General features: G+C 55.4%; 1 protein-coding gene across 5 annotated transcripts in view; it reads right to left on the bottom strand.

Annotated features, from left to right (window-relative positions):
* The window catches only part of PDE2A (phosphodiesterase 2A), an 88,888-nt gene that overhangs the window by 35,382 nt on the left and 26,055 nt on the right, over nt 1-27,451 (bottom strand). For 2 of the 5 annotated variants that reach the window (XM_019744351.3, XM_074335826.2), the window contains exon 2: nt 26,761-26,833. In XM_019744351.3, coding sequence (XP_019599910.3) covers nt 26,761-26,833 — 73 coding nt within the window. Of the gene's footprint in view, nt 1-15,747; nt 15,810-26,760; nt 26,936-27,107; nt 27,228-27,451 lie in introns of those variants that run through there. The other 3 variants (XM_074335825.2, XM_019744352.3, XM_088791587.1) reach the window with 3 other exon arrangements.

Raw genomic sequence — 27,451 nt, 5'->3', positions numbered from 1 at the left:
CCGCTTATGCGAGGTCCTCCTGTGTGGCCTGAGGGTAGGGCACCCTCCTTTCTCTCTGGGCATTGGTGTCCTCTTCTCTGGGGGGGGGGGGTCCTTCAAGATCCTCCAGGACCTTGGAGCCCTTCTCCCTTTCTATTCCTCTTTCCTTCCCCCTGGGGCAGTCTCTCTGTCTCTCTCAGGCTTTGTCTCTCCGATCTCCCCATGTGGATCGCTCTCCTTTCCGTGCCTCCCTCAGTCAACATCCATCTCTTTCATAGGCTGCTCTCCTGTCTCATTTCCAAGAGTCTCAGTGTCTTTTCCCACCTCCAAATCCTCTTTCCTCTCCCATGGCTTCTGCTGCCATTTCCCTCCTGTGCACTGCTGCCTCTACCCACTCCTGTCTCTTCTGTCCACTTCTTCCCCAAACCTCCAAGCATTCACTTTGAGAACTTGGTGTGTGTGTGTGTGTGTGCACGCATGCATGTGTTTGGGGGGAGTACCTGACCAAAGATGAGCACCCACAGAATGGGGGAACCCAGAAAGGTGGCCATGACAGGAGAGATCAGGGGTGTCAAGGCAGATGCCATCTCCACACTTGCTTCCTGCCTCCCACTCTGGTGGACAATATACACTGTCTTTCATCTTCCCAGAGAACAGGGCCTTCACGGGCAAAGGAGCAAATCTGTCTCTGTGCCCAGCACGTGCCTGGCACTAGCAAGCCCAGATGCTCCATAGAGTGACTGGCAAAACTCCCCAAAGGAGGCCTCCTGGGGACCCCCTTTGGCTGGGCCTCTGACCCCAGGCTGAGTCCAAGTACCTCAAGCTTACTCTGTGAGCTCACAGCCCTCACAGCACGCCTAGCCCTGCAGAGTTAGGAGACTCTACAAGGAAGTGGGAGAGGCAGCCCTCTCCCCCACTTCCCGCCACCCACGCCTGCTGCCTGCCACCTGCCTGAGGAGCTGCCACTAACACATATGGTGCCTTAAATACACAGAGAAGGGCTGCCCAGGATGCTAAGATCTTACATGTCCAGACCTCCCCTCAGCAAGGCTGACCGGGACAAGGGGCAGAAGAGAGGAGAAAGGCTTGGTGACCCATGAGAGACTGATCTGAAGGAACCGAAAGGAGACAGACCCAGGCCACAGTTGGAGAAGTTCAAATGTCAGTGCCCTGCTTGTGTGGGTCATCGGGCTTTGAGAAAGGGAACGACCTTTCCCAAGCACCTACTGTATTCTAGAGGTGCCCACCAGTGGTTCTGAAACTTGAATGTGAATCCCCCAGAGGGTTTGTCAACATGCAGATTACCACGCTCCACCCCCAGAGTTTCTGGTACAGTAGGTCTGAGATGAGGCCAATAATCTGCATTTCCAGAACATTCTAAAATGCTGCTGCTGCTGCTGAAGGCCCAGGGACCATATTTTGAGACTCAAGGACATGCACTGTCTCTAGTTCTACAAACCCTGGGAGGTGCCTGTTTGACCATTGCATTTTATAGGTGAGAAGGCTAAGGATCAGAGAGGAGGGGTCTTGTTCAGATGAGAAGAGCCTATCTTCTGACAGCAAGTCCATGCCGCGCCCATCACAGGAGGGAGCCTCCTCAGGCAAGGGCCCAAAGAGGGTGCTGCACAGAAGGGTGAGGCGGGGCAGTGGGGCCACTTGGAGCTCAGGAGCCCAACCCTAAAGGAAGGCCTGCCCTTTCCCCATCTTCCTCCTTTGTCTTTCTCTTCCTCCCCTTCCTCCTTTGTTTCCCCTTTTTCCTCCCCCCGCCCCCTTCTTTCCCTCCTCCCACCCTTCGCAGACTCCAGCTTCAGTTGTTACTCCAACAGGGCCGCGTCTCCAGTCTCTGAGCCACACTGGAGACACGTGCACTGTAGAATACACCTGAGCCCAGTCCTGGCGGAACCCCCCCACACTGTGGGTGCCCCCCAACATGATGAGTTCAGCCCCTCCCGTATTCACAACCAGCTCCTTCCGGGCCCCCGAGTTTTTCTAAGCCAGTCTCCGCTTCTCCTCTAGTTCCTGCCTCCTCCAAAAGGCCCGTCTGATTGTCCCAGGCCCCCCTGGGTCCCTCAAGGGCTAGGTTTAGGGGTGAAGAACGGGAAGGGGTAAGGAGTTGGGGAGGGAAGGTAGGAATTGTATGAACACTCAGACCTCTGAGGGCCTGATTCCCTGGGATCCCTCAGTCCCCGCACAGGGACTGGGGTCAGGAAAGGCGGGGATACGGGAATAGCCAGGGTGGGCAGAGGGAAGGAGACAAGGGCTGCGTGTGGGGAGGTAGAAGATGGTCCTGGGAGGCAGACCTCAGATCAGGGAGGCAGCACAGGCTCGGGGCTCCTCCTGTGCCTTCCCCACCGTGGGCAGCCTCTCCACGTGGCAGTGCCAATAGTGCCTCCGCGCCATGGCTCACACTGTCGTCTATGTCACTCCCTGCTCCCAAGGCACATCAACACCATCCCTGTCATCACTGCTGTCCCAGTCCTCTGGTCACCTGATGCCTCTCCTGTGCTTGCGTCCTGGCTGGGGCCGCTGGGGGCAGTCACCAGGAGGCGGATGTAAGCCTGTTGTGAGTCAGTCCTACCACAAAGGAGAAGCCTGGGCAGGAGGGCGGGGTGACCTCCCTATCCCCAAGGGTGTGCAATCAAGGATTGGGGTGGGGGGCTGCCAGAGACTCTGTGCCCTGGGAAAAGGGCTCAGTGAGTTTGCTTCTCCCTGATTCTGTCCTGAGCTCTGGGTTTCTGTCTGTCAGTCTCTGTGGCTTCTCCATGTCTGTCCCTCTTGCTGTTGGTTCTCTGCTGTGTGTCTCTCCCACAGCCTCACTGCTTGGTCCTATGACTGTATTTGGCTCTGTCTTCAGGGCCTGGCCCATCCCAGCTGTTCCCCAAATACTGGGGGGAGGGGGAGTATGAGAAAGAGAGTGGACAGCCAAGGACTGATTTAGAAGCAGAGGGACAGACAAGAGCCAAGAGGAGACCCTGGGGATAGGGGCAGGGGACACAGGACTGGCCAGGTTCATATAGGCTCCCCAGCCCTGAAGACAGAGCCAGAGCTGGAAGCAGGAGTGGGGTCCACCCTTTCCCTCTGTGCTGGCTTCTGGCCCCCCTCCTTCTCTCTGCCCCTGCAGGCATGTGTGAGCACTTTTATTGTTTCTAAAAATAGCCCTCTGTATTGGGGGTTGGAGTGAGGACTCTTCTGGGCAGGGTTCATCTCGGGCATGCCCCTGCCTCTGGGCTCTCATCCACGTGTCTCCAGGGTAGAAACCTCTCTGAGCTGCCCCCCCCCCCACCCTCACCCCTCCTGCAGTGCTTTGTTCAAAGTAAATCTAACTGTATCCCTCCCTGGCAGGACTGCCATGGCCCCGGGGCCCCTGGGATAGGCTCTGAGCACTCAGGCCTTGTTGGGAGCTGTCTGTAAAGCTCTGAGCACTCGGCAGCACTACTGTTGTTCCTTCTGATTTGGTGTCACTACTGTTCCTACTGACGCCCATGCTCTAGCCTCATTTTAACTCTCCAACCTTACTCCCCCACCCCTTCGTCTCTCCCCCCTCTAGGCCCTGGCTCCTGCATTTGCGTCTCTTGCACTGGGATGGCCTCTCTTTTCCCTTCCTGTACTTCCAGGCCTGGCGCTAATCTGTCCTGCTCTAGTGCCCTGCCCCTGCTATGCAGTTCTACCCCTCTGGTCCTGTCCTCCAGTGGTCACCTCCCCTGCACTGTTCCCCTGGGCACATCAGCAAGGGGCTGGGCTGTAGGGACCCGGAGGGGTAGTTGGCACTGAGGCACAGCCCTTCTCCAGGTAAGGGGACATTGGTGGAAAGAGACTGCAGACTCTCGGGCCCCATACCCTGCCCTGAACCCTGGCCCCTATATGCTCATCCATCGCCCCTCCCCAGCTTTGGTTTTCTTTTCTGCACCCAGCACTGTAATGTCTCTCAATTTCAGTCTCCAGGGGAAAGCCATCCAGTCTACTCCTCCTTGCCTTCATTTTCCAGATGGGAGAACTGAGCCCCAGAGAGAGGAGGTGATGGGCCCATGAGCCCACAGGAAGCTGGCCATGGGCCTCGGTCACACTGCATCATTATGCAGGGTCGCTGTCAGTGGGACTTCGGAGGCAGTGGGACTCCTTACGCAACCCATCCACCCCGCCTGGGGGAAAGCAGCCTGGCAGCCAGAGTTGTTTGCCTTTGGAGGGCCCCGGAGGCCAGAGAACAAACATCCAGACTCTCTGGATCTTTTCCTACTCTCTCTCCTCACATCCCAAGGATCCTGGAGCCACTGAGCATGCATGTGTACACACACACCCCACACACATACACACACAAACACACATACACCGCCCAGGGCTGGGTAAACATGTGAGCCCAGGAGACCTCACGTGATTGTTGTGCCTATGAATCTGAGCAGATCCTTTAGAAACCTAAAAGATAGACTAAAAGGATGATAATGCCCCCCACCCACCCACCAGACCCTATGTAAATTTTGTCTTGGAAATGAAAATTAAAATGGTTTTTGTGTGACTTTCTTTGATTGCCAATTTCTGGATACACTCATCAAAACTGACTTTTTCTCTTACTGCGTGGGAGCTCCCGCTTGGCTGGTGACCTAAGTACATGTGTGGCCTGTCCATTAGTCGTCCATAAAGCATGTCCCTCTGGGCCATCATGTGACCACGGCAGAATATGTCCCTTGGGTCACCAGGAGAATGTGTGAAAGCATGTGGGTCTGCAATTCTGTGGGAGAATGTGTGTGAGAGTGTAAACGTGTGAGTACCCCGGTGTCCACGTGTGTGCATGAGCCATCTGCACGTGCAGTGACCATCACGGCCCGTGTGCATATCTGTGTGAGCCTGGGTGTGTGCAGTGCGTGTGTCACTGACTGAGGGACTGTGAGTTCCCCAGTGGCTGGTTCTGTCTCCAAATGAGTGAGTGAGTGTGTGGCTGAGATGCTGTGTCTGCATGTGGGGGTTCTGATTCTCCTCCTCCGTACATCCCATCACCTCCTCCATCACCTCTGCCAGCCCTGGGCTCTCATCCCCATCCTGTCACACATCACCAATGTGGCACTGGACACGTCTTTTAACCTTCCTGGGCTCAGTTTCCTCATCTATAAAATGGTGCCTTCTCCCAGCGCTGCTGAGAAGACTAAACTGGAACCATACAAATCCTGCCTCAGCTGGTTCCCCGCAGGTGGGTAGGCCACCTCTGTGCAAGTTAGAAAGAGGTGATCCCAGCCCCCTGGGCAAATGCAGCCCTGAGGGGCAAGGACTGGCAGTGTGGGGACGTGGGCTGGGTGTCACAGCTGCCCCACCTCCTGGAGTCCCAAGTGCAAGATACAACCTGTGAGCTTAGAAGCAACGGCTTTGCAGGTGGCCGAGAAATAGCCATTCCCTTCCTTCCATTGTCACTCCAGGTGTGCAGCCTGGGACTAGAGGGTCTCTGACACTGGGACTGGGATGCACCTACCCCTCTGAGCTTCCCCTGGGGCTCTGTCTCCTCCACCCTCCCTTCACTCCTCCTTCCCCAGAGCCCAAGAGAGAAGGCGCCCCTGAAGCCGTGCAGGCGCCTGAGCAGACCTGGGACGGCTGGGGGCTCAGAGGCGCCCCCGCTCCCCCAGCCCAGCTCCCATTGTCAGACAGGGAGACTGGGACATGGAAAAGACCAGGGACTGTCCAAGGGACACAAGTGAACCCGGGCCGTCCAAGCTTCTCTCTCAACACCTCTGTAGCTGGAGTTGGGGAGACCCAAGCTTTGGACTCTGTGGGCACCTCCATGGAGCCCAAGGGAGTGGGTGGGGGGGTCATGAGAGACGGGCCCTTCCAGACGTGCTCTCAGCTGTTGGGACCCATCCCTACTCTCCCCACCGGGCCAGATCCCCTACTGGTGTGATTAACCAAATTATGGGTTTTTTTCTTGAGCAAATTGCATTGGCCTAATTGAATGAGGCTGCAGGAGCCTGGGCGGGGGGCTGACAGTGGGTGAGGACAGCAGGAGCTTAGCCAGTTGGAGGGTGAGGCACTGACAGCACCGAGCAGAGGGGAGCAGGGGAGAGAGGAGGGCTGTGGGCACAGGGGAGCACGACAGCATTCAGTACACCCTCTCTGCACACTCACTAGTGCTCCCCTCAACGAGGCTTCTGGGCAGACGGATATGAGCAGCGGTGCTCCCCAAGAGACCACTGAGCATTTGCTTAGTGCCAGGTACTTCGTTCATTTAAAAGCGCTGTTTCATGTAATCCTCCCAACAGCCCCATTTTCTACTTGAGGGAATTGAGGCTCAAAGACAAAACAATTTGCTAAATGGCAGAGCCAGACAGGCCTGGCTGACACCAGCGCCTTTGCTCTTACCTAGGGCCCACAGCATCCCACCGGGGTGCCCCCATCCCGGCTCTAGGAAACCTTCCTGGCGAGGTCAGAGGAAGGAGGAGGCCTCATGCCAGTGCATCCTGGGGCCCAGACACCACTTTGGTCCCCATCGGGCAGTCCTCCTCCACTCCCTGGCGTCTGTCCTCCCGCTGACGGTCAGCAGCTGAGGCTGAGGCTGAGCCAACATGGACCACACCCCCCTCACCCACAGCACACTCACTCCCACACTGGGTCCCAATCTGTGGCACAGCCATCACCCCAGGATGATACACAGGGACACAATCACTGTTGCCTTCCCATGGCAGGTCCCACATACTCAGTGACACATAGTCATTTCATGGTGTCCATAGTATCACGCATCACTGGTGTCACAGGGAGACACACGGTGAAACTATCACCCTGGTCAGGGGGCCCCGTTCTCCGTGTCGCAGACCATGTCCCTAGTGTCCACTGAATCAGCCTCACACAGCATCATGCACAGTCCCAAGCTGGCTCTGTGTTGCACTGTCACATTTCAGCCTCGTCCAGGACCTTGTGATCTTAATAAAATCCACCTTTGGGGAAATGACATGATGTCTAGTATTTATTTTAAAATACTTCAGCAAAGCAACCTATGGAATGTGAGAAACCATTTACAAATCATATATGGGATAAGGGTTAATATCCAGAATATATGAAAAAACGTCCTACAACGCAAGCACAAAACAAACAGCCTGATTTAAAAATGGGCAAAGGACTTGAATAGACGTTTCTCCAAAGAATATATACACATGACCAACAAGCACATGAGAAAGATGCTCAACATCACTAATCACTAGGGAAATGCAAATCAAAACCACAATTAGTTACCACTTCACAGACATTAGTATGGCTACCATAAAAACAAAAAAATAGAAATTAGCCAGTGCTGACAAGGAAGTGGACACATTGGAACTCTGGTGCACTATTGATGGAAATGTAAAACGGTACAGCTGCTGTGGAAAACCATGGTGTTTCTCACAAATTAAAAATAAATTGCCATATGACCCAGCAATTCCATTTCTGGGTATATATTTAAAAGAACTGAAACAGAATCTTGATGAGATATTTATACACCCATGGTCATAGCAGCATTATAAACAAGAATCAAAATGTGGGAGCAACCCAAGCGTCCATCAGTGGATGAATGGATAAACAAAATGTGGTGTATGTAGATATGCAATAGAGATCGGCCTCAAAAGGGAAGGACATTCTGACACAGGCAACAACATGGATGAACCTGGGGTACATCCTGCTAAGTGAAATAAGCCAGTCACAAAAGGACCAATACTGTATGATTCCACTTACATGAGCTACCTAGAGTAATCACATTCGTGAAGACAGAAATAGAATGGTGATTGCCAGGGGGTAGGGGAGGGAAAGTTATTTAATGGGCGTAACGTGTTTTGCAAAATGACAAAGTTCTGGAGATTGACCACGTCAAGGTGGACGTACTTAACACTACTGAATTATTGACTTAAAAATGGTTAAGATGGTAAATTTTATGTTATACATACTTTACCACAATTTAAAAAAAAATTTTAACTTTAAAAAAAAATTTATTTAAGTGTGTTTTTCCAGGACCCATCAGCTCCAAGTCAAGTAGTTGTTGCTTCAATCTAGTTGTGGAGGGTGTAGCTCACAGTGGCCCATGTGGGGATCGAACTGGCAACCTTGTTAAGAGCACTGCGCTTTAACCAACTGAGCTAACCAGTTGTCCCACAATTAAACATTTTTAAATAACGTACTATAGGGGAGGGGCCGGCCCGGTGGCTCAGGCGGTTAGAGCTCCATGCTCCTAACTCCGAAGACTGCTGGTTCGATTCCCACATGGGCCAGTGGGCTCTCAATCACAAGGTTGCCGGTTTGACTCCCGCAAGGGATGGTGGGCTGCACCCCCTGCAATTAGCAACGGCAACTGGACCTGGAGCTGAGCTGCGCCCTCCACAACTAAGACTGAAAGGACAACTTGAAGCTGAACAGCACCCTCCACACTGAGATTGAAAGGACAACAACTTGACTTGGAAAAAAAGGCCTGGAAGTACGCACTGTTCCCCAACAAAATCTTTAAAAAAAAAAAAAAAAAAAAAGTCCTATAGGGGGAAAAAATGAAAAAAAAAGGGGGTGGGGAGGAGGGATGGATGAACTAAATGTACCCAAATCTTGACAACTGTTAGATTTGGGTGATGGGCATATGGCAAGTTTATTGTATTATGCTTTCTACTATTGTGTGTGTTTAAAATATTCCATAATAAAAAACAATTTTACTCTCCCTTGACCTCACACTTCTTTCCAGCGACCATGCCCCTTCTCTTCATCCATTCATAGCCGAACATCTCCAAAGGGCTAACTGTGCTTTGTCTTCACCTCCCTCTCACCACCTGCCCAGACCATCTGGCTTCTGTTTCCACCCTGTCACTGACATGGTTGACAGGCAGACTTGTGCACGTGGCCAAGTCCAGCAAAATCTCCCCATCCCCGCCATGCCTCACAGTGCAGCAGCAACACCCCTCCCCCACTTAAACTCTCCCCTCCCACTCGGGCTTCACACTCCTGGTCTCCTCCACCTTCTCAGCTGCCTTTTTGCTCCTCCTCCACACCTCCCCGGCCTCTAGATAATGGAGTATACAGGGCTCAGGGCCTGGGGCTCAGTCTCACCTCTTCTTTCCCTGTGCTCTCTCCCTATGTCATCCTAGCTAGGTCCACGGTTTAAGAAACCAGCCACACCTACCAACTCCCAAATATCTCCCCAGCATGACCTCTGCTGCCCACTGGACATCTTCACCTGCACATCTGACTTATGTCCAAAACAGGTCTCTTCACCTCTGCCTCCTTGCTCTCTCCCATCCCACCAACCTGACCTTTCCCCAGTCTTCACCCATCTCGGTAACATCACCATCCATCACTTGGTTCTTCAAGTGAGAAACCTGGGAACCGTCCTTGTTTTCCCTCTCGCTCATCCTCTCACTCATCAGAAATCCTATCATTTCTACCTCCCAAATATCTCCAAGAGTTCATGCAACTCTTCTGCTCTCGCCTTAGCCCAGGTGCCACCATCTCCTGTCTGAGGGGCCGTAGCCTCCAACGTGTCGGCCTGCCTCCTCTCAGCCCCTTCACTCATTCCCCACAAACACTCCGCAGCCAGAGCCATCTTTCAAAATCATAAATTGAACCATGTCTCTTCCCTGACCGAACCATCAGGGTCTTCCCATGACAGCATCACACGCAGTGTCATGTGCTCACACGTCACATTGTCACAACCATTACACGTAACATCACACATTCAATGTCAAGCGCAGGGTCACATAGCATCACACACTGGTTTTCATGAACTTTTGATGTCACTCAATGGCATACCCGCCTCATTCTCTCATATGCGTGGGGCACACACTTGGTTTCACAATTCAGTGTCGAACACTTGAGTCACAAACTCGAGACCATACGTGTTACTACATAGTGTTATTTATCCATAGTTACATATTTGTTCCTCATGGTGTCACACCCTCAGTGTCACACACTTGGTATCACCCAGCATCACACAATCAGTATCACCCAGTATCACAATGTCACATACTCCGCGGTACAGCCACTGTCTCACACAGTCTCCAACTGACTGTGTGTCTCACACAGTCAGTCACACACTTGGTATCACTCACTGTCACACCCAGTGTTGCACTCAATGGCTCAGCCATTCTCCACACAGTATCCCATGATTGAGGTCACATCCTTGATGTCACACGATGTCACACACTCAGGACACCCCCTGCCCCACAGTCAGTGTCTCAGTGGCACCTCGGCATCACCCTGAGGCCCACAAGCTCCCCTCTCCCCCACCCACAGGGCACAATCGCCAGAGCTGCTGCCCCATGTCAAGGTTGTTTCCTGTTGTTGTGCTCCAAGTCCTCGGCCACTGCTTGTTCCTTCAAGGATTTCCTGTTGTCAGGCTCCCCGTCAGGCCTGGCCCTGCCTGGGAGACACAGCCCGAAGCCCGGGAGCCGGCCAGCAGGAACCCTGGGCCCCTCTGCCCCACTCATGCTGGCTGGACCCATGGGATTTCCCCCCATTCAATCACCCCGGGATTGTGCTGGCTCCACTGAAAGGGCGTCTGGGGCCTGCCCCCTCCCAGGGTGCCTAGGCCTGTGTTCAATGGCACACCCTCGGGTAGCCTGGAAGAAGCTGACATTGTCCTATAGTCAGGGACAAGACACGGGTCCAAGGGCTCAGTCTGAGGCTGCTGGGAGCCAGCGGAAGGGAACAGACTGTGGGTGGGAGGACGGGGTGAGGGGGTTTGAGAGTTAGAAGCCAGCTGAGAGTAGGAAATAGGAGGAAGAGGAAGAAAAAGCATCACAGGTCAGGGCACCACACAGGAGCCAAGGCTTGGATGCAGGAAGCCAGGAGAGGAGAGCCAACAAGGATGAAGAGAGGAACGTGAAAGAGGAGGAGGTTATGTTGTGGGATTTGGAGAAAACCCAGTTTCTCTCCTGTCAGCTCCCTCCTCTCCCCCAAACAAGCATTCAAATTCTGGCTCCAAGCAGAAGCCTCAGGGCACGCCCTTCCTGCCCTGCCTTCGGGGGCCCCACAGATTGCCCCCAACAGATGCCAAGCCCCCTCACCTCCTGCCCCAGGCCAGCCCGCAGGAAGGACACGCAGAGGCCAGCACACGCTCCCCACACTGCCTGAGATAAATATTTCCCGGGAAACGGAACTTGTTCTCTTTGTGTTTACAGCCAAGGACCAGGCAGGGTGGTGGGGGAGGGGCCCGCTGGAGGACTCTTGTCCTTGGTCCACGGCATCTAGCCCAGCACTGCTGCAGCCCTGCCTTCTGTGTGCCCAGCCAGTCCTTGCTTCTCTCTGAGCCTCCACTGCAAGCCCTGGAGGGGGCGGGTCCTCGCTGAGCCTCGGCCTGCCCACCAGCCTCACGCAGGCTCCGTGCTATCTTCTCTGGGTGTGAGTCCCTGGTACTGGATGCCTCCCCATTCGGTCTCTGACGGCAAGGCCTGCATCTGCCCATCTCTGCCTTTCCTCATCTATCAGGGGTGTGGACAGACAGATGGACAGAGAGACAGAGAGACAGGCTGGGGTGGCAGCTGAGACCGCCTCCCTGCCTCCAAGTCCCCGCACACTCTAGGCCTGTGCAGCCCAACAGGTGGGCACAGACAGATGGCATGGCCTCGGGGCCCTTATGGATGCCAGATGCTATGGCCAAGTTGTTGGCAGCAGCTCCCTCGGGGCCATGAGGGCATCATCGAAGCCACTTGCTTCTGATGTGCAGAATCCAGGAGGAGGCTGGCACATCTGCCAGTTATGAGCACTCAAGAATTTTAACTACGGGCAAGAAAAGTCTGCCTGCAGCAAGCAACCCTTCCAGCCTCACCCCAATGCTTCCTGCAGGTACTTGAGCTCCAGTGGCACATTGGCCCTTCTCCCAGAGAGACCCACAGCACATACCCTGCATGTCCTTGCACAAGCAGCTCTTTTCACTTGCAAAGCCTTTCTCAACCCCCATGGAAATCCTACCTTAAATGACCACCTGGCTCCTGGCACTGCCTATCACTATCACAGCATGCGGGGTCCACTTCCTCACCACTGGTGGCCTCAGCCTCCCCCCAGCCTCTGAGACCAAGCGTTCCTCAGCTCAGGACTCAGGGGCAGAGAGGTTTTGGGAACTAGGTTCTCAACACAGAGCCAGCTTTCTGGAGCCGAGTCTTGTTCCAGGCTCCCCTAGCTGCTGTTCCCAGTCCTGTGCTGGTCCTCGTTGCCCTCAGGTGGTCCTCTCAGAAGCTGACTATCAGAAGCTCCTCTGACTGTCCAGCTGATCTCTGGCCTCATCAGTCGGTGGCCTTGGCCCTCCCCATCCTCCAAAGTTCCAGGAAGTCTCTAAGACTGCCACCAATCCAGCAACTGCCCCCTTCTTGGAACTGCTCCAACCCCCTCACAACCATTCTCATTCAATCAAGAAGTATTTATTGAGCATCTACTATATACTGGGCTTAAGCCAGGCCCCATGTGGGCCCAGGAGAGACAAAGGAAACAGTCTTGGTTCCTACGCCCCAGGTGTTTACAACAACATGGGAAAGGATATATAACTACATGGGGTAACAAATTACCTGACTGAAAGCTCAGAAAAGCTTGGGGGCTGTGAGTACCCAGGAAAGAGGGGAGACTGATTTGACCTGAGGTAGAGGGAGCAATCTGAGAGGACTTCACAGAGGAGGTGACAACTAATCTGGGGCTTAAAAAGGGAGTCGGTGGAGAAAAAAGGGAAAGGTACTCCAGAGAGAGTGGTCAGTGTGAGCAAAGGCAGGGAAGCCTGGAAGAGCTGGTGTCCTGGGGAGTGAGCACTGCCATGTCTGGGGGCAAACAGTGGACATGAGGGGGCCCTGCCAGCCGGCAATGACATGCCAAGGGGTGTGGTCTTTACTTCTTCCATGCGCAGCAACAGGGGAACCAGTGCTGCTAGGCTGCGCATCCGGGTACTCACTGTGGAGACCTGTGCCCTTGTTTACGTCTGCCTCTCTCCTAGCCCGCAACCCAGCTAGGGCTCCTAAGTCCCCGTCTGGGCCCTGAGAGCCAGCACAGAGAGGGCATGGACCCACTGTGCTCAGTTCACTGAGTGAACTGCTTCGGCCCTGACCTCCAGAGGGAGTCGTGGCCCTGGCCCCCGAACACAGATTCCAGACTGACCCCGAAGAGCTCCTCCCCCAGGTTGGCTGGCTGGCACAGGGGCCAGGGAGCCATCCCAGAGGGTGTGCTAAACAGACCACCGCTAGGTGGGATAGGTGCCGGCAGCCCTGCTCCCTGGCTGTGGTGCTGCCAGTGCTAGGAAAACGTGCTGTGCTCACAGACATTCCATGAACCCAGCCCAGCCCTGGGGTACACCCTGTCTCACAGGGCACACAGCCTAGTCCTGGCTCCAAGGAGCGCACCCTTGAGGGAAGCAGGGAGGGTGCCAATTCCCTCCAAGGACCTGCTGCGGGCCAGGCCTGAGCCAGGCACCTCACACATACTGTCCTTATGACGTCTTCCAGCAGCTCTGCTGTGATTATGTCCAATAAGTGTGATTATGCCTAATAATGATGGAGCTTCTTATCCCCTTGACAGGTGAGGAAATTGACACTCAGGCCAGTTAAGGGACTGGCCCAAGATCACACACCTAGGAATTAGTGAAGCTGGGACTTGAACTCATGCCCATCCGACCCCATGGTCTGCCCATTAGATGAGGCCATCTTGTCTCCCCAGCCTCCACCCTGACAGGAGGGCTCCCCATCACCCCCCATCCCTCTTCTCTCTTTCCTTCCAGCTGTGCCTATAGTCGGAGCAACAGCCGTCCCTTCTCTCTCCAGTGCTGTCTTTTCTATGTTGGGGAATCCCCGAGGGTGGCAACCCATCTCTCCCAGCAGGACCGAACGTGGGCCTGGACACTCAGCATAGGGTGCTAACTAGACCCACAAATAGAACTGGCTCTGCCAAGGGGCCAGGCAGACACCTGCCATCTTCTGGGTGGGTGTTTGTGGGGGGCAGGGTGGAAGGGGTCATAGCCTAAGATCCTCAGTCTGAGGGAGGGGGCGGCCGGACCCAGACAAAGGAAAAGTGGAAAGAGAACAGAGGCAAAGGAAGCAAATGGGGACGATGCAGGAATGCACCACGGTGAGGATGAGCTTGCGGAGCTAGGCAGGAGGGCCGAGCCTGACCATGCACAGAAGCAGGGCCAAGGGCCTAGGCAAAGGGCCCGTGAACAGAGGCACAAACAAGGAGCCTGAGCCTGGCTCCTTTCCTTGAGGCCCAGCTCCCGTCGCCCAGGAGGGTCTCAGCTTCTCCAAAGCTCTCTCCCCTCACGGCTTCCTGGGAGGATGACAAATACAGTCTTTCCTGGCAGGTGGCAGTGGCTGCTGACACACTGCTGGCTCCCAGGAACGCCATCTGTCCTAGCTCTGGGGGAGCTTCCCCCGCCCTTGAAATGCCATGGCCCTAAATAAATTAATAATGACTTTCCAGGACCCCCTCCTCAGTCCCTTCCCCAGCTCCCATCTGTAGGGACATTTTCAGGGCTTGCCCCACGTCCCAGCTGTGAGCCCATGCTGCCTCCCTACCCCCCCCACCCCGTGCCCCAGGCCCTGTGTGGGCATCTTTCCCATCTTACAGGAGGACAGGGAGAGAGCGAGGGTTGGGCATGAGCCACATCTGGTCTCCACTCTCAGCCCTGCCCCTGACTCACTCAGTGTGTGACCCCACTAGGCCTCAGCTGCCCCAAATGTGAAAGGAGAAGAACAGCGTCTGCCTCACAGGGCGGCTGTGAGGATTAAACAGGGAAGTGTGTTAAAGCTCCTGGCACAGAGGAGCAGCTCGTACAGCAGCAGTAGCCCTCCCCTTCCTCTCAACCAGGGGTGGGCACAAGTGCGGGCTCATGTCGGTCTTGCTGCTTGGTCCATTTTACACACACCCCTCTTCTGTGCCAACCACCCCCCCATTTCAAGTTCCCTCTGAACTCTGTAGATTCCTACAAGGCACCCAAAGGCGCTGGCAGGGGCTAGGGATGGCACCCCTCATCTCAAAGGAAATGAATGCACTCAGACTCAGAAATGAAAACCATCACAGTCCCTGGGCTCAAGTTGCTCACAATTCAGAGGGAAAGACATACAGAGTCACATAACGGAGCAAATAGGGCGCCAATGGCACAGACAACAGAATGCCCCCCCAGTGTCTGACAGCCAGGGCAGGAGAGCTCAGAGGAGGGAGTGCGAGGGGCACGGAAAGCTTCCTGGAGGAGGGGAGGCTAGAGCTGAGCCCAGAAGGATTTGGGAAGCTGAGGCAGGAAGAGGCCGGCAGGAGTGGTTCTGGGGAGGCAAGAACGGATGGAGCGAGGCTGCAGCCTGACTGGGGCCGCAGAGGGAGCAGGGGGTTGGGTTACATGGAGAAGTTTTTAGCAGAACAGTGACAAGCTCAGGTTTGTGTGTTAGAAAGCACCTTCTGGCAGCCACATAGAAGATGGGGGCAACTAAAAGCAGACAGCAGTGAGCCGTCCAGGAGTAGGATGACAAGTTCCGGACGAGGGCAGGCAGCGACGATGAAGAGGAGGAGAGGAATTCAAGAAATACTTCGGGTAGAGAATCAATGGAGAATCGTTGGATGAGGGTAGGGAGGATGAGGAAGGAGTTTGAAATGACTCCCGGAGGACATGGAAGGAGGCCAGTCCTCTGTGGGAAGGAACCCCCCGTGGGGAAGCACAGTGGGGGAGGTAGTCTTGGGAGGGGGTGACCCTAGGCTGGAGGGGGTAGGGCTGGGATTCGGCTCCAGCCTCCAGGTCCTCCCAGGGTTGGAGGCAATGCTCAGACTGACCCCCAGCCTGTGCCCCCATACCCCCAAGCCCACCCACTCCTCCGTCTGCTGAGCTCTCACCTCCAGTCGGACGTCTCTACTTCTTGGGGGCACTGGCTCCTGTGCAAGGAGGTCCTGGCTGGCTGCAGAGACAAGAAGTCCAGGGGCTCAGGCCTACCCGTTCTTCTCCCCTTCTCCCCAGCCTGCCCCACTCCCAGTCCCTAGTGTTCCACAGGAGGCCTGGGCCATGGAGTCTTGCCTGATTGTACCTTGCTCTTTCCCCACACTCCCTTCTTGTTTTCTGCTTCCTTGGGCACCACTATCTATGGCATTTTCTCTGCCCCTCAACTCTGAACACAGAGCCAAGCTGTTCCTTTCAGCCTGGGGCTCCTCAGAAGTAGAATCTACCACATTTTTACCCTTTCCCAGGGAGCTTCTGCTTCTCTCCAGGGAACTTCACTGCCCTTCTCTAAGCCTCAGTTTCCCCATCTATAAAATGGGATTTGTAGTATCAAGCTCACATAGTCGTGGGCTAGACTCTCAGCTGGGGTTGCTATGAATCCTAAATGAATGCGATCATGTGTATGAGCCCCCAATCCCAGCCTGGTGCCCAGTTGTCTGGGCTCCGATTGGACGCCCCCAACCTGCGTCTCATCAGCAACATTTCCATAGCTCCTCGAACACTAGTGGCTATACCAGGGACCTGCTCACTCGATCTCTGGGACCCCACCACCCAGGTGGTGTCCAGAAACCCCAGCCTCCCCCAAGCACTGCCCAAGGGCTGGCTACGCCCCCCCACCTCCACCAATATGTGCGCCCAGGCATGGCACAGGCACAGGCGGCGGGATATTCTGAGCCTGGCTTCATTCCCGTCAGCTGCTGGCCGCCATGCCAGCCTGGCGCGAGCGCAGGGGCTGATTTGATTTGGCAGCTTTGAAAGCATGTGGTGGGGACGGGGAAGGGGCGGGGGAAGGGGAGGGGGAATGAGACACCCATTCTTGCTAGGAAATAAACAGCCTCAGGTACTCAGAGAACTTAGGGGAGGGCACAGTCTGGTATGGGAGGTGGTTCTGTGTTCCCTGCCTGGTGCCCCCTCTTCTTACCCAGGCCCTGGCTGCCTGCCCATGACTGCTGGAATCTATGGCTCTCCTAGGGTCACCAAAGGGGTGACAGCAGCTGCACCTGGTGTGTGGATGCTTGTGGTACAGCTGTGGCAGGGTGTCTGGTTGTCCCACATGCCTGTGTCTTGTGGGGTCTTCCTGCTCAGCCATGCTTGCATCTGGGCCCGAGCGTCGCCCAGCATGACTGGGTCTGGATGCAGGACAATGGTCTATATGTGGCCATCTCCCAGGGTGACAGTGGCCACATGGCTGAGCTTCCATGGGGGACTAACTGCAGCCCAGGGCACGACAAGTTCATCCATGTGCCTGAGTCCGCTGTAGGGCTGGTGTGCATTGGCTCTGACCCGTTCCTTCCCTCTGTGCAATGACCCTGCTAGCCTAGCCGTGTCCGGCAGAGGAAATGACGAGGGCCCAGATAAGTGTCTGACCCCAGGGCCCATCCCTTTTGTCCACAAGCCTGAGCCTCCTTTTCCACATTGGCCTCTGAGGCCCCACCCACTGTCCCAGGACAGCCCCCCCCTTCTCTAAGAGGGGCAGCTACTTTCACTTGATTCCCCAACTGCCCCGTGCCCTGTGGTTCTGTGTGTCCGACTGTAAACATGGGGAAAGGTGGACAGGTGGAGGGGCACCTCAGCTAGGCATTCGCAGCTCCTCCATAAGCCCACCTCCTGCCTACTCCCCGTCAGAGCTGGCCAGCTCATTCCTCCCAGAGCCTGGGGTACCTACACCACCCCAGTAACATGCTGCTGGCGCCCTGGGGACCTGGCTCCACAGCCTCCAGTGAGAGAACTGCTGCTGTGAGGTCAGGAGCTCTGATTCCCTGCCCTCGGCGCTGAGAGGTCCAAGGTGTGGGGCAGACCAGGATCCTAAGTCCCAAAGGGCCCACAGGCCAGGACTGTGTCCCAGCCACCAGCCAGAAGGTCAGGGTAGGGTGGAGCCTGCTTTGGGGAAGACGCAATGTCTCATCTGTCACCGCCTCCCCATTGTCCCACTGTCCTCTGGGGACCTCAGGGCCTTCCCCACCCAGCCACAGGAAGCTGAGGCCCTCCTGGAGACAGAAGGAGGGAACACTGAAGGAGGTGCTCCAGGACTCGGGGGACTCAGCCAGGCCCTTGAAGTCACAGAGGGAACTCATACAACTCAGTTGGGACAAAGGGGCTAGTGGGATGGAGACAGTCTACAGGGAGATTCTGGGGGACTTCCTGGAAAAGATGTGTGGTACCTTAAAGGAAAAGAACACAGGTGCCAGGACAGCCTCCTAACTATAAGATATCGGTTTTCACCTGGGACTTGTATGTACTCATGTATGTACTTGCATGTGTCCACGTGTGCATGGGTACACATTCCAGTCATGGAGTCCCAAGGGCAGGGTATGCCCAAGGAGGGGTCAGCCAGGCAGCAGGCACAGTGACAGAGAGGACAGTAGTCTGGGCAAAGAAGAGGAAGGGAGACCAGCTCAGGGCTGAGGGGAGAAGCCTGTCAGGTTGGTCTGTCCTCAAACCCAAGACTCAGGCCACCAAGGGCAGTGTGCTTCCGTGACCTGGGCCCTGCCACAACCTCCTGTGCAACTTCCCCTCCGGAGACCTTCCCCTTACGGAGCTACCTTCCTCACCGGAAGAATGAAGGGGTTGGACTTGATGATCTAGGGCCCTTCCAAGTCTAACAATCTTTTGAGAGAGACTGACACAAAAAGACAGAGACAGAGGCTTTACCAGGGTGGGGCGAGAGTCCAAGGGAAGCAGCGATGAGAGTAAAGGGTGGGGCAGCAGGAAGAAGAGAGTGATGCAGTGAAAAGAGAGGAGGCCCACTGTGGGTTGGGCAGCTGGGGCGGGGCTCCCTGCTGGGGGCCCTACCCTCAGGGCCAAGACAGAAGGTGGTAGACAATGGAGCCTTGTGGATGACAGGGAGCAGCTGTTGCCACCCCATCTGCCTTCTGGCCTGTGGGAGGAGAAAGATGGAGGAGTGACAGACAGGGCTCTGCCACCCCTTAACCTTCCTCTCCTCTCCTCCGCTCCTGCTCCCCAGGTGTTCCAGGGGAAAGAGGAGAACTGCAGGCAATGGGGAGCACCCAGGACCAGGAATCAGGAAGGCAGGTTTCAGGTCCTGCCAGTGCTGTGTGACCTGCGCCCACTCCGAGCCTCTGTCACCTAATCTGTGAACCCTCCAGGCTGGGACTCTCGTAGTGGTCCCGGGCTTCTGAGGGACCCAGCCGGGACAGGCTCTCTAGAGGGCTGAGATCCTTCTCTCCTGCCTGGATGTTCCTTCCCCAACTCTGGCGTGGGTGCTGAGGCACAATTTAAGAGGCAGCAAGCCATTGGACAGATGGGCTGGCTTTGTGCCAGGCTGGGCTGTGGGCCCATGCCACCGGGGAGCACCAGTCATCAGCTCTCCAGGCATCCTGGCCTGGGACCCCATTTCCTTAAGCCTTTCTCACAGTCCTCCCCAGGGCAGGAGCAGGGTCCTCCCTCCTCGGCCTGCACTCAAGGGGTGCTGCTGGGTCACCAGCCAATGCCCACACGACCCTTCTGGCCGCCCTGGCCTCTGCCCTAGTCAGAGGCCCTTGGAGTTGGGGCCCTCACAGGCAGGGGTTTGTACGTTTCCATGTCTGTGTCCAGGAAGTGTTCATGTCCTGTTTTCCCCCTCAGGCTGGGGCTGCCTGGGAGGGGGTGGGGGTGAGCAGGCCTCTCCTTCCTCCACTGTCAACATTTCTGCCCAGAGACTTTAGGGGCTGGGAGGCAAGGGCACTCTTCTTTCTGCCATAATTCTGAAATGGTTGAGGAATGGAGAGAGGGGAACGAAGGAAATGACCCCTTACCCTGCAAGCTTACGGAGTAGCAGGTCTCACAGATACATACACAGCAATTGTGTTGTGGCAGGAGACAAAGCCCGGGGGAGCCAGGTTGAGAGGGTCTCCATCACCCCTAATGCCAGCCCGGCCCCTCCTTCTGTCCCTCACTGGGGGTGGGGGCCTCCCACTACCCCAAGCTATCTGTCTCCATTGCTTCTTGTTCTGTTTTAATAACTGAACATCAACGTTAACAAGGCAGGTGGTTGCAGCTCTTCCCAGCAGCCCCATTTAGAATCATTGAATCATCAAATCGTCAAATCCTAGAATCCTGGATTCACAGAATGTCTGCATCTTTGGCTCCTGGAGCCTCAGCATCTTAAAGTCACAGAATGTCAGAATCACACCACCACACAGCCCTGGCTGGAAGCTGAGAGCTGAGGACGGCTCAAACCCCGTACACCGACAATGCCGGATTCTTAGTCACCTGTCCTTAGAGCTCATACAGCCCCCTGGAGATAGTGACCCCAACTTCCTCCTGTTACAGGTGAGAAGACGCAGCCCAGAAAATGGTCTATGCAAGATCGTGAGAGTGAGAGCTAAGTAGAGCCCAGTCCCAAGATTGCAAGATGGGACCTTAACATTCTGGTGTTCTGGAAACTGCGCAACTTGCCTGAAAGTTCCCCTCAGCTCCTGCAACTTCCTCACCGTTCCCCCTCCCCTACCTCTGTACCGAGGCCCCCCAACTAATGGCAACTACAGATGGGAGGAGCTCAAGGGACCAACTGCCTCAGATGGGGGACAGAAAAAGTAAAATACCTGCCACCTGAAGCCAGCAGCCAAGGGACAGGCTCCCCACAGGAAGCGCCCTGAACACAAGACCAAAGGTCCTGGAGCCCCTGGGGTCCAGCCTCAGAGGCAGCAGCTTCTAGGGCTGGATCCAAATTGGAGGGAAGCGGTGGAGGCTTACAAGTGGTCTTAGAACCATCACGTATGTTTAGCATTTTCATAAATTTACATTTTAACTAGTTTTGGAATGCATTCATACAGTTTGGATTTGAATTTTATTAAATATTACATTTCACAGATTGTTTTAATTTTCGAATTCTGAACATTCTTCCCAGGGCAGATCCAAGTATGCGTGCTACAGAGGATGACGCAGCAGCCCGAGCACGGGCCAGGTCTCCTGGTCTCCATTTAGCCTTAAAGCTCCCGACCTAAGAGGCCTTCCTTGAGACTGGCTGGTCTTTAGTGGGCCCTGACACAGGTCCAGGCATCTGCCCTCAAACCCTGTCTTCCCTCTCATGTCCTCTCTGACAGTGGGGTGGCGTTCTCTCTCTCCCTTCACCTCTATAGATGACCAGCTCCCTCCTTTACCCCTCACCCCTCTGTCCCTTCCCCTCCCTCCTTGACATTTCCCTGTCAGCGTCATCACTCCTGGTCTGAACCACACTGCACCAGTCTCCACACCGGCAGCCCAGCCTCCCCACTCATCCCTCCTATGTGCTCTCTACCCCTGGGCCCAGTGGGCTCCCTAATATACAGGTCTGAGCCGTCCCAGCCCTGCTTTCAACACTTTGCCCAGGGCCCAGTTCCCTCAGGAAAAAGTCCAAATTCCTTGACATGGCTTATAAGTCTTGCACAGTTTGGCCCCTGCCAGCCTCGCCAGCCTCGTGTCTTCATGCTTTACCCCTACACCCCCCCATCCAATCCCACCGACTCAGCCACCCTGACAGTCCAGGATCCAGCTCCAAGGGAACTGCAGAACCACACTTTCCTCCCTCTGTCTGTCACCAGCCAGCCTTCACATTCACCATTTCTCTCCTTCTCTCAGCCCAGAACCTTCTCCTGGCTCATCCCTTCCTTCTCAGTTTAGATATGTTTCCTCCTGGAAGCTCCCCAACTTGCCCCTCTCTCCCACTCTGGGCTGAATTAGGGGTCTCAGCTCTGTCCCACCCTGGTTCCCAAGTTTTTTCCAGCATGGCACTCACCACACAATCTACTAGCATCAATCTTTGTCTGTGCCCCCTCCCCTCCCCCACCCCCTGCCCGTCGTCAGTCCTGGTACCTAGATCTCTCTACCCGCCCTGGAGCATACACATTGTCACTCGGACTTGGGGTCATGTGTGGCAGAACTTTAAGGCACACGTCATGCTCATCTCTACCTTCCCTCTCTGTTAGACATATAGTAGATTTTCACTTAACGTCCACTTGTGAGGGCTTGGCAGCACACAGGCAGGGCTGGGGTGCTCAGAGGAAGTGAGAATCCCTGGGCTGGGCTGGGGGCTTTCTGGAGGAAGCATCTAGGAGGATCCTCTATGTGTCAGTCCTAAGACAGCGACAGAGGATAGGCCACAGCAAGTCCCCAGCCCAGACTTAGGGGCATCAAAGCAAACGATCAGAGAGGTACCAGAGTCCGCAATGTCCAGGGCCCAGAATAGGGCCACTGGAGGGGTTGGCAGTGCCTTCAAAGAGGCTTCCTGAAGAGAGGGTACTTCTGGCTGGTTTGGGGCAGGGAAGAAGTTAGAGATGAATCAGGATGGAGAAAATGGAGAGATAGAGACGTGGAAGAGAAAGCTCTGTCCCTTCTTGTCCTTCACCCCGGAGAGAAAAGGGAGGGGAAAGGTGGACAGCAGGAGGTGCAAAGCAGGCCACGGCCGAATGGAAATATAACATCAAGCCGACACCATGGCCAGGGTGGCTATGGATGGCGGGGGCTGGCAGGGAGCAGGTCCCCAGCTGTGGCTGGGAAACGTTTCCTGTCTCCTAGCCAGAGGGGTCATTAATAATCATTTACCCGCCACAGGCAGCACGGAGGCCAGCCAGGAAGCAGCATGGTGCTGGGGCCAGAGCCCAGCCTGGTGGCCAAGCGCGCTGTATTCTGAGACCAGCCCTGCCACTTTGCTGTGAAACTTGGACACGTCACCTGACCTCTCCTGGTCTCTGGTAAGGCTGGTAAAAGGAGGGTCTAAAAAGAGGAGGCTGCCTAAAGACCCCCACCCACCCTAGTCTGGGCCTCAGTTTCCTTAGATGGCAATTGGGCTGCCAACCCTACAGGGGGTTATGGACATCTGATGATTAATATGAACATCTGGACGATGGCAAGTCCAGCTCAGGACACCTGGGATGGGCAGACCCCACCCAGTGTCTTAAGAGAAGCCTTATAGAACCAAGTGCACGTCAGGCTGGGAAACACATAAGGGAGAGCCATCTGCCCAGGGCCTGGGGGCTGACAGTGTGGCTGAGCCAGGAAGACGGGGTTCCTCAGACACAGGAGGTAGGAGCCCCAGGAGGCTGATTTTGTCACTGCTCTGACCCTAGCACTTACAATTGTGCCTGACTGGTACATAACAGATACTTGATAAATGCTTTTAGACAAATGAATGAGCTAATCTGTCAAATGACACATTTGTTTAAGGAGCTTTGAATTTGGAAAGAGCTGCCTAAAAGATGATGATGATGGGGGCGGCCGGTTAGCTCAGTTGGTTAGAGCGCGGTGCTCTTAACACCAAGGTTGCTTGTTTGATCCCCGCATGGGCCACTGTGAGCTGCGCCCCCCACAACTAGCTTGAAACAATACTTGACTTGGAGCTGATAGGTTCTGGAAAAACACACTTAAAATAAATTTTAAAAGTTAAAAAAAAAAAAAAAAAGATGATGATGATGAGAATGACGATGATTCTGGCCAGAGACAATGGGACGGGCAAAGGGCTTGGACGTGAAGGGTGAGGAGGCTGGAGGCCCAGGGACGGCCATCCAAAGCCAGACAGCAGTGCTTGGAAAGGACCAGCTGCATTCCATATCCCTGTTTCTGGCTGGGTCAGAATCTTCCTCAGCCCCAGGCCACATTTCTGTTTACCGAACACCCCCTTCAAGGCCCAGCTCAAGCCCACTCACTTCAGAGACACTTCTGAAGGGCCCCCCGGCCCCTTCCCCTGACTGACTCTGATAGTCTCTGTACTTTCCAACTGTAAGGAGTCCTCGCTTTTCACGTTCTTCAATACCTGTTGGCAGACTGTCTGCTAAGGTTTCCTCATTCCTTTCTCTGAAGGGTACAACCTGGATTCTCCTATTGACTGGATCTCTCCCATCAGACTAGCGGGTCCCCAAAGGAGTGATCACGCTCCCCTTTTCAGATAAGGCTCTCTGCGAGGACAGGGACTATTCCCCCCATCAGATGTGAAGTCAACAAAAGTGGAAACAGACTGAGGTCTTCCTGGTTGTTTCCCAGCCTGGGGACTCTCCCTGGGGGCCACACAGAGAAGGGAAGAAGACAGGCCAGCATACAGAAGGGGGTACTTCGCTGCTCAGCACCCCAGAGATGATGTGGCCACCCAGGGGCCTAAGCCCTCGCCCAACGCCAAGCCTGGCCCAAGGTGCTCTTGCACCAAGGAAGTGCCACTGGGGGTACCACCCGGGCCTCACTGCCTGTGCCCGGACCCCTCCTTTTTGTAGAGCACTGTGACGTGGCAGGAAACACAGTGACCCTGCGACACGTGCATCCTCTCTCCACCCCCTTCCAAATCCCGGCCCCAAACATGAGACAGGCTAAGAGGAAAAGAACAAAGGTTCCCGACTGCGACATCGCCCAACGCCTGCTTGTCCAGGCCCTGCTCAGCCGGAAACCCAAGACAAAGGCCTTGGTCAAAGCAAGGGGGATGAAGGGCAAAGGGTAGACCCAGCCTAGCCTGGGGGAGCCATTCGAGAACGTCACTGGCCATCTCTGGGGACCTAATCGGGAGGGAAGTGAGGACAGGATGGCAGCCAAGCCCTCCCTGCACACACACGTCACTCTACAAACATTTATGGGACACCTGGTGGATGTCACACACCCCAAACATTACATACCTCATTCCTCACCCCACACACCTTATGCACACACTTGCTTACCCCCCGCAGTAAATTCCACAGCCCTCAACACCCCCCCCACACACACACAACCCTTATCTTCCTGGAAGCCCCGCACACACTCCTCACCACACACATAAATAGTTCACAAGGAGAAAAGATCACATAATCCACACATCACACCAAAATGCCACACAGCTCACACACCCACACTTCACATCACACTCACACTCAACCTTCCATCACACACCTCACACACCCCAGACTCACCTCCCCAAGCACAGATACACACATCCAATTACATTCAACACACACACCACCCAGACATAGAGACACACCCTGCATAGATAATGTGCACGCCTAACGCGACACACGTTTGTGGACACAACCCCTCAGCATAGACAATCCTGTTTGCTCACTGCTTCCCTCCCATGCACACACGGGCACACACATGCACACACACAGACACACACACACACAGTCAACCACTCCTTGCCTTGGACCCCTTGGCCCTGGCTGCTGCATTCTTCCCCACCCAGAGTTGTTCAAACAGCCCCCACACAGACACATGACCCTTAAACACCAACACACAGATCCTAATCTATTTCCCAAGCAAGCCCAGTGACTCTAAGCCATCACCTAGGCTGCAAACACACTCCGGCACACACAGTTCCCCCCAACCCAACGCCCCTCTGCCAAGACACCAAATGAAACCTTTCTTCAGATCCCTACAGTGGCTATTCGTGGCCACACACAACAACTAACATACAAAACCACACAAGCACTCCTCTATGCAAGCTGCCCCGACAATAACTCCACCCCACGATGACACAATCACATACACAGAAGTTCCCTACACACACAACAGTCATATATACAGCTGGCACTACACACAACACAGCCTCCCTCGCCACACACAGCATGCAGTGCCACACACTCACAATCCTCACACTCACCATAAGCCCCTGAGAATCCCCCCAAGTAATCCCACTCACGATGACATACAATGCTACATGACACAACACACATGATCACACACAAGGCATACCCAACACATGCAACCCAGCTTGTGCAACACAAACACATACTCCAGACTCACCCAGTCCTGGACACCTCTCACCACAGGCGACTGATGGTGCACTCTGCTCCTCCACTCTCCCAACCCACACCTCCAACTGCCCCCAGTCAAGACCAGGACATCAGGGATGAGAGGGTTTATAAGTTAGGAACCCCAGTGCCCCCACTGCATCACCCCCACCCACCTTAGATCCCTGAGCACCACCCACGGGCTGTTCATTCCATGTTTAGTCCCTTCCACCAGTGCCCACACCGTGCCACGCCTGACCACATGGGAGGGGTGCAGGTCCTAGGGATACTGGCTCTCTGAGCCTGTCCCCGCCTCACCCCAAATCAGAGGCAGGTATAAGGAGAAGGGATGACCACAGGGAGAGACGCTAGAACAAAGATAGAGACCTAGAGAAACTGTGGTGGTGGTGAGGGGTGGGGTGATGGACAGACCAAGAGAGTTGGGCACATGGGCAAAAGAGACCAAACAAGAGAGAAACACAAAAGCAGAGAGAGAGGACACCCAGCAAGACTCGGAGAAGCCAGAGGAGAAACCAGAGAATAAAGTGGGACCAGCACACCCAGAGAGAAACAAGAGGAGAGGGTGAGATGAGCTGGAAAAAACTAGGGACCTTCTATACGGGAAGAAGGGAGGGAAAGCAGGGAGGGTAGGAGGTGGTCCTGCAGAAGACAGAGGAAGCGTTTGGACCCTGGGGTCGGGTCCCAGGTGAGGACTGAAGTCCAATCCAGATGTTTGAGTAGGAATCTGGGTGGGGGCACAAATGAGGCTACGGAGTAGAGGTTTAGGGTCTTGGGGATAAAGCCCCAGCTCTGAGATGGGGTCCTGGCTGAGAGTTGGGGGCTCAGGTGTATTCTAGATGTGCCTGGAGTCTGATTATATATATATATATATATAGTGGCAATTCAGAGGTTAGGGCAGGGGCCCTCCCTAATCTGGGAGGCCGGGGGTTCCAGACTTGAAGAGAGCTCTTGGTGTGGACTGGGGTCCCATTGTGAATTGAGAGTTCAGAGTTAGGGGTGGAGTCCAGGGTCAGAAAGGGGTCAGAGTCTAGGGTGAGGTTTGGACCGTGAGCGTGTGCTTCAAGGGCTCCAGGATGGGCTGCAGTAGGCACGGGAGTGGGATTCAGAACTAGGGGAGGGGTCCCAGGGGCAGGGTGGACCATGGAGCCCGCGACTGCACGCTCTGCGGAGGACCCGGCCCAGCTCTGCTAGACACCCGCGGCTCCTCGTGCCCAGCACCGGGAGCCCCCCTACCTGCAGGCTGTCGGCGCATGGCGGCGGCGGCGGCGGCGGCTCGTCCGGCTTGAGGAAGACCTGCTGGCCCCGCCTGAGGAATTGGACAACAGCGATGAGGATGTGGTGCAGCACCAGGACCATACTCGCAGCCGCCCGCCCGCCCGCCAGCCCGGCCGCTGCGCTCGGTCAGCGCGTCCGCGACAGCTTCGCGGGGTCCGCGCGACTGTCCGCCTCGGCCCCGCCTTGGACCGCCCACTCTCCGCCCCTCGACCGCCCTAGCCCCGCCTACTTCCGCGCAACCCTGGACAGCACCTCTCAGCAGAAGGGATCTTCGGACCCCCACCCCACCCCCTACCAGCTCTCACCTCCTTTACATCTCTGCTCTCAAGTCTCCTGGCTCGTCCGCTATTAGGATCCCCGCCAGGTAGCCGGCTCCCAGCCTTCGCTCCTTTCTCCTGCCCCGGTACCATTCCTTTCTCTACCTTGCGGGGGTCGCCAACTCAGAGCCCCTCTCCTCGCTGATCATATCCTTTCCCCCCACCACTTAGAAAGTCCTGGAGCCAAGCCAGAAACCCAAGGCCGAAACCAGCGCAGTGAATGGGGGGTGCGGGAGTAGAATGGGGGGAGGGGGGCGCTGACACAATACAAGGAGCCCTGGGCTTGGTCCTCTTCCAGGAACAAAGGGGGAAATCAGGGAGAATTTTAGAGG

This window comes from Rhinolophus sinicus, chromosome 14 (assembly GCF_057876585.1).
Source record: "Rhinolophus sinicus isolate RSI-liver-muscle chromosome 14, RSI-T2T, whole genome shotgun sequence".
In the NCBI taxonomy this organism is placed as follows: Eukaryota; Metazoa; Chordata; class Mammalia; order Chiroptera; family Rhinolophidae; genus Rhinolophus; species Rhinolophus sinicus.
Note: the sequence above shows the minus strand (reverse complement) of the source record. Positions and strands in the feature narration are given on the sequence as shown.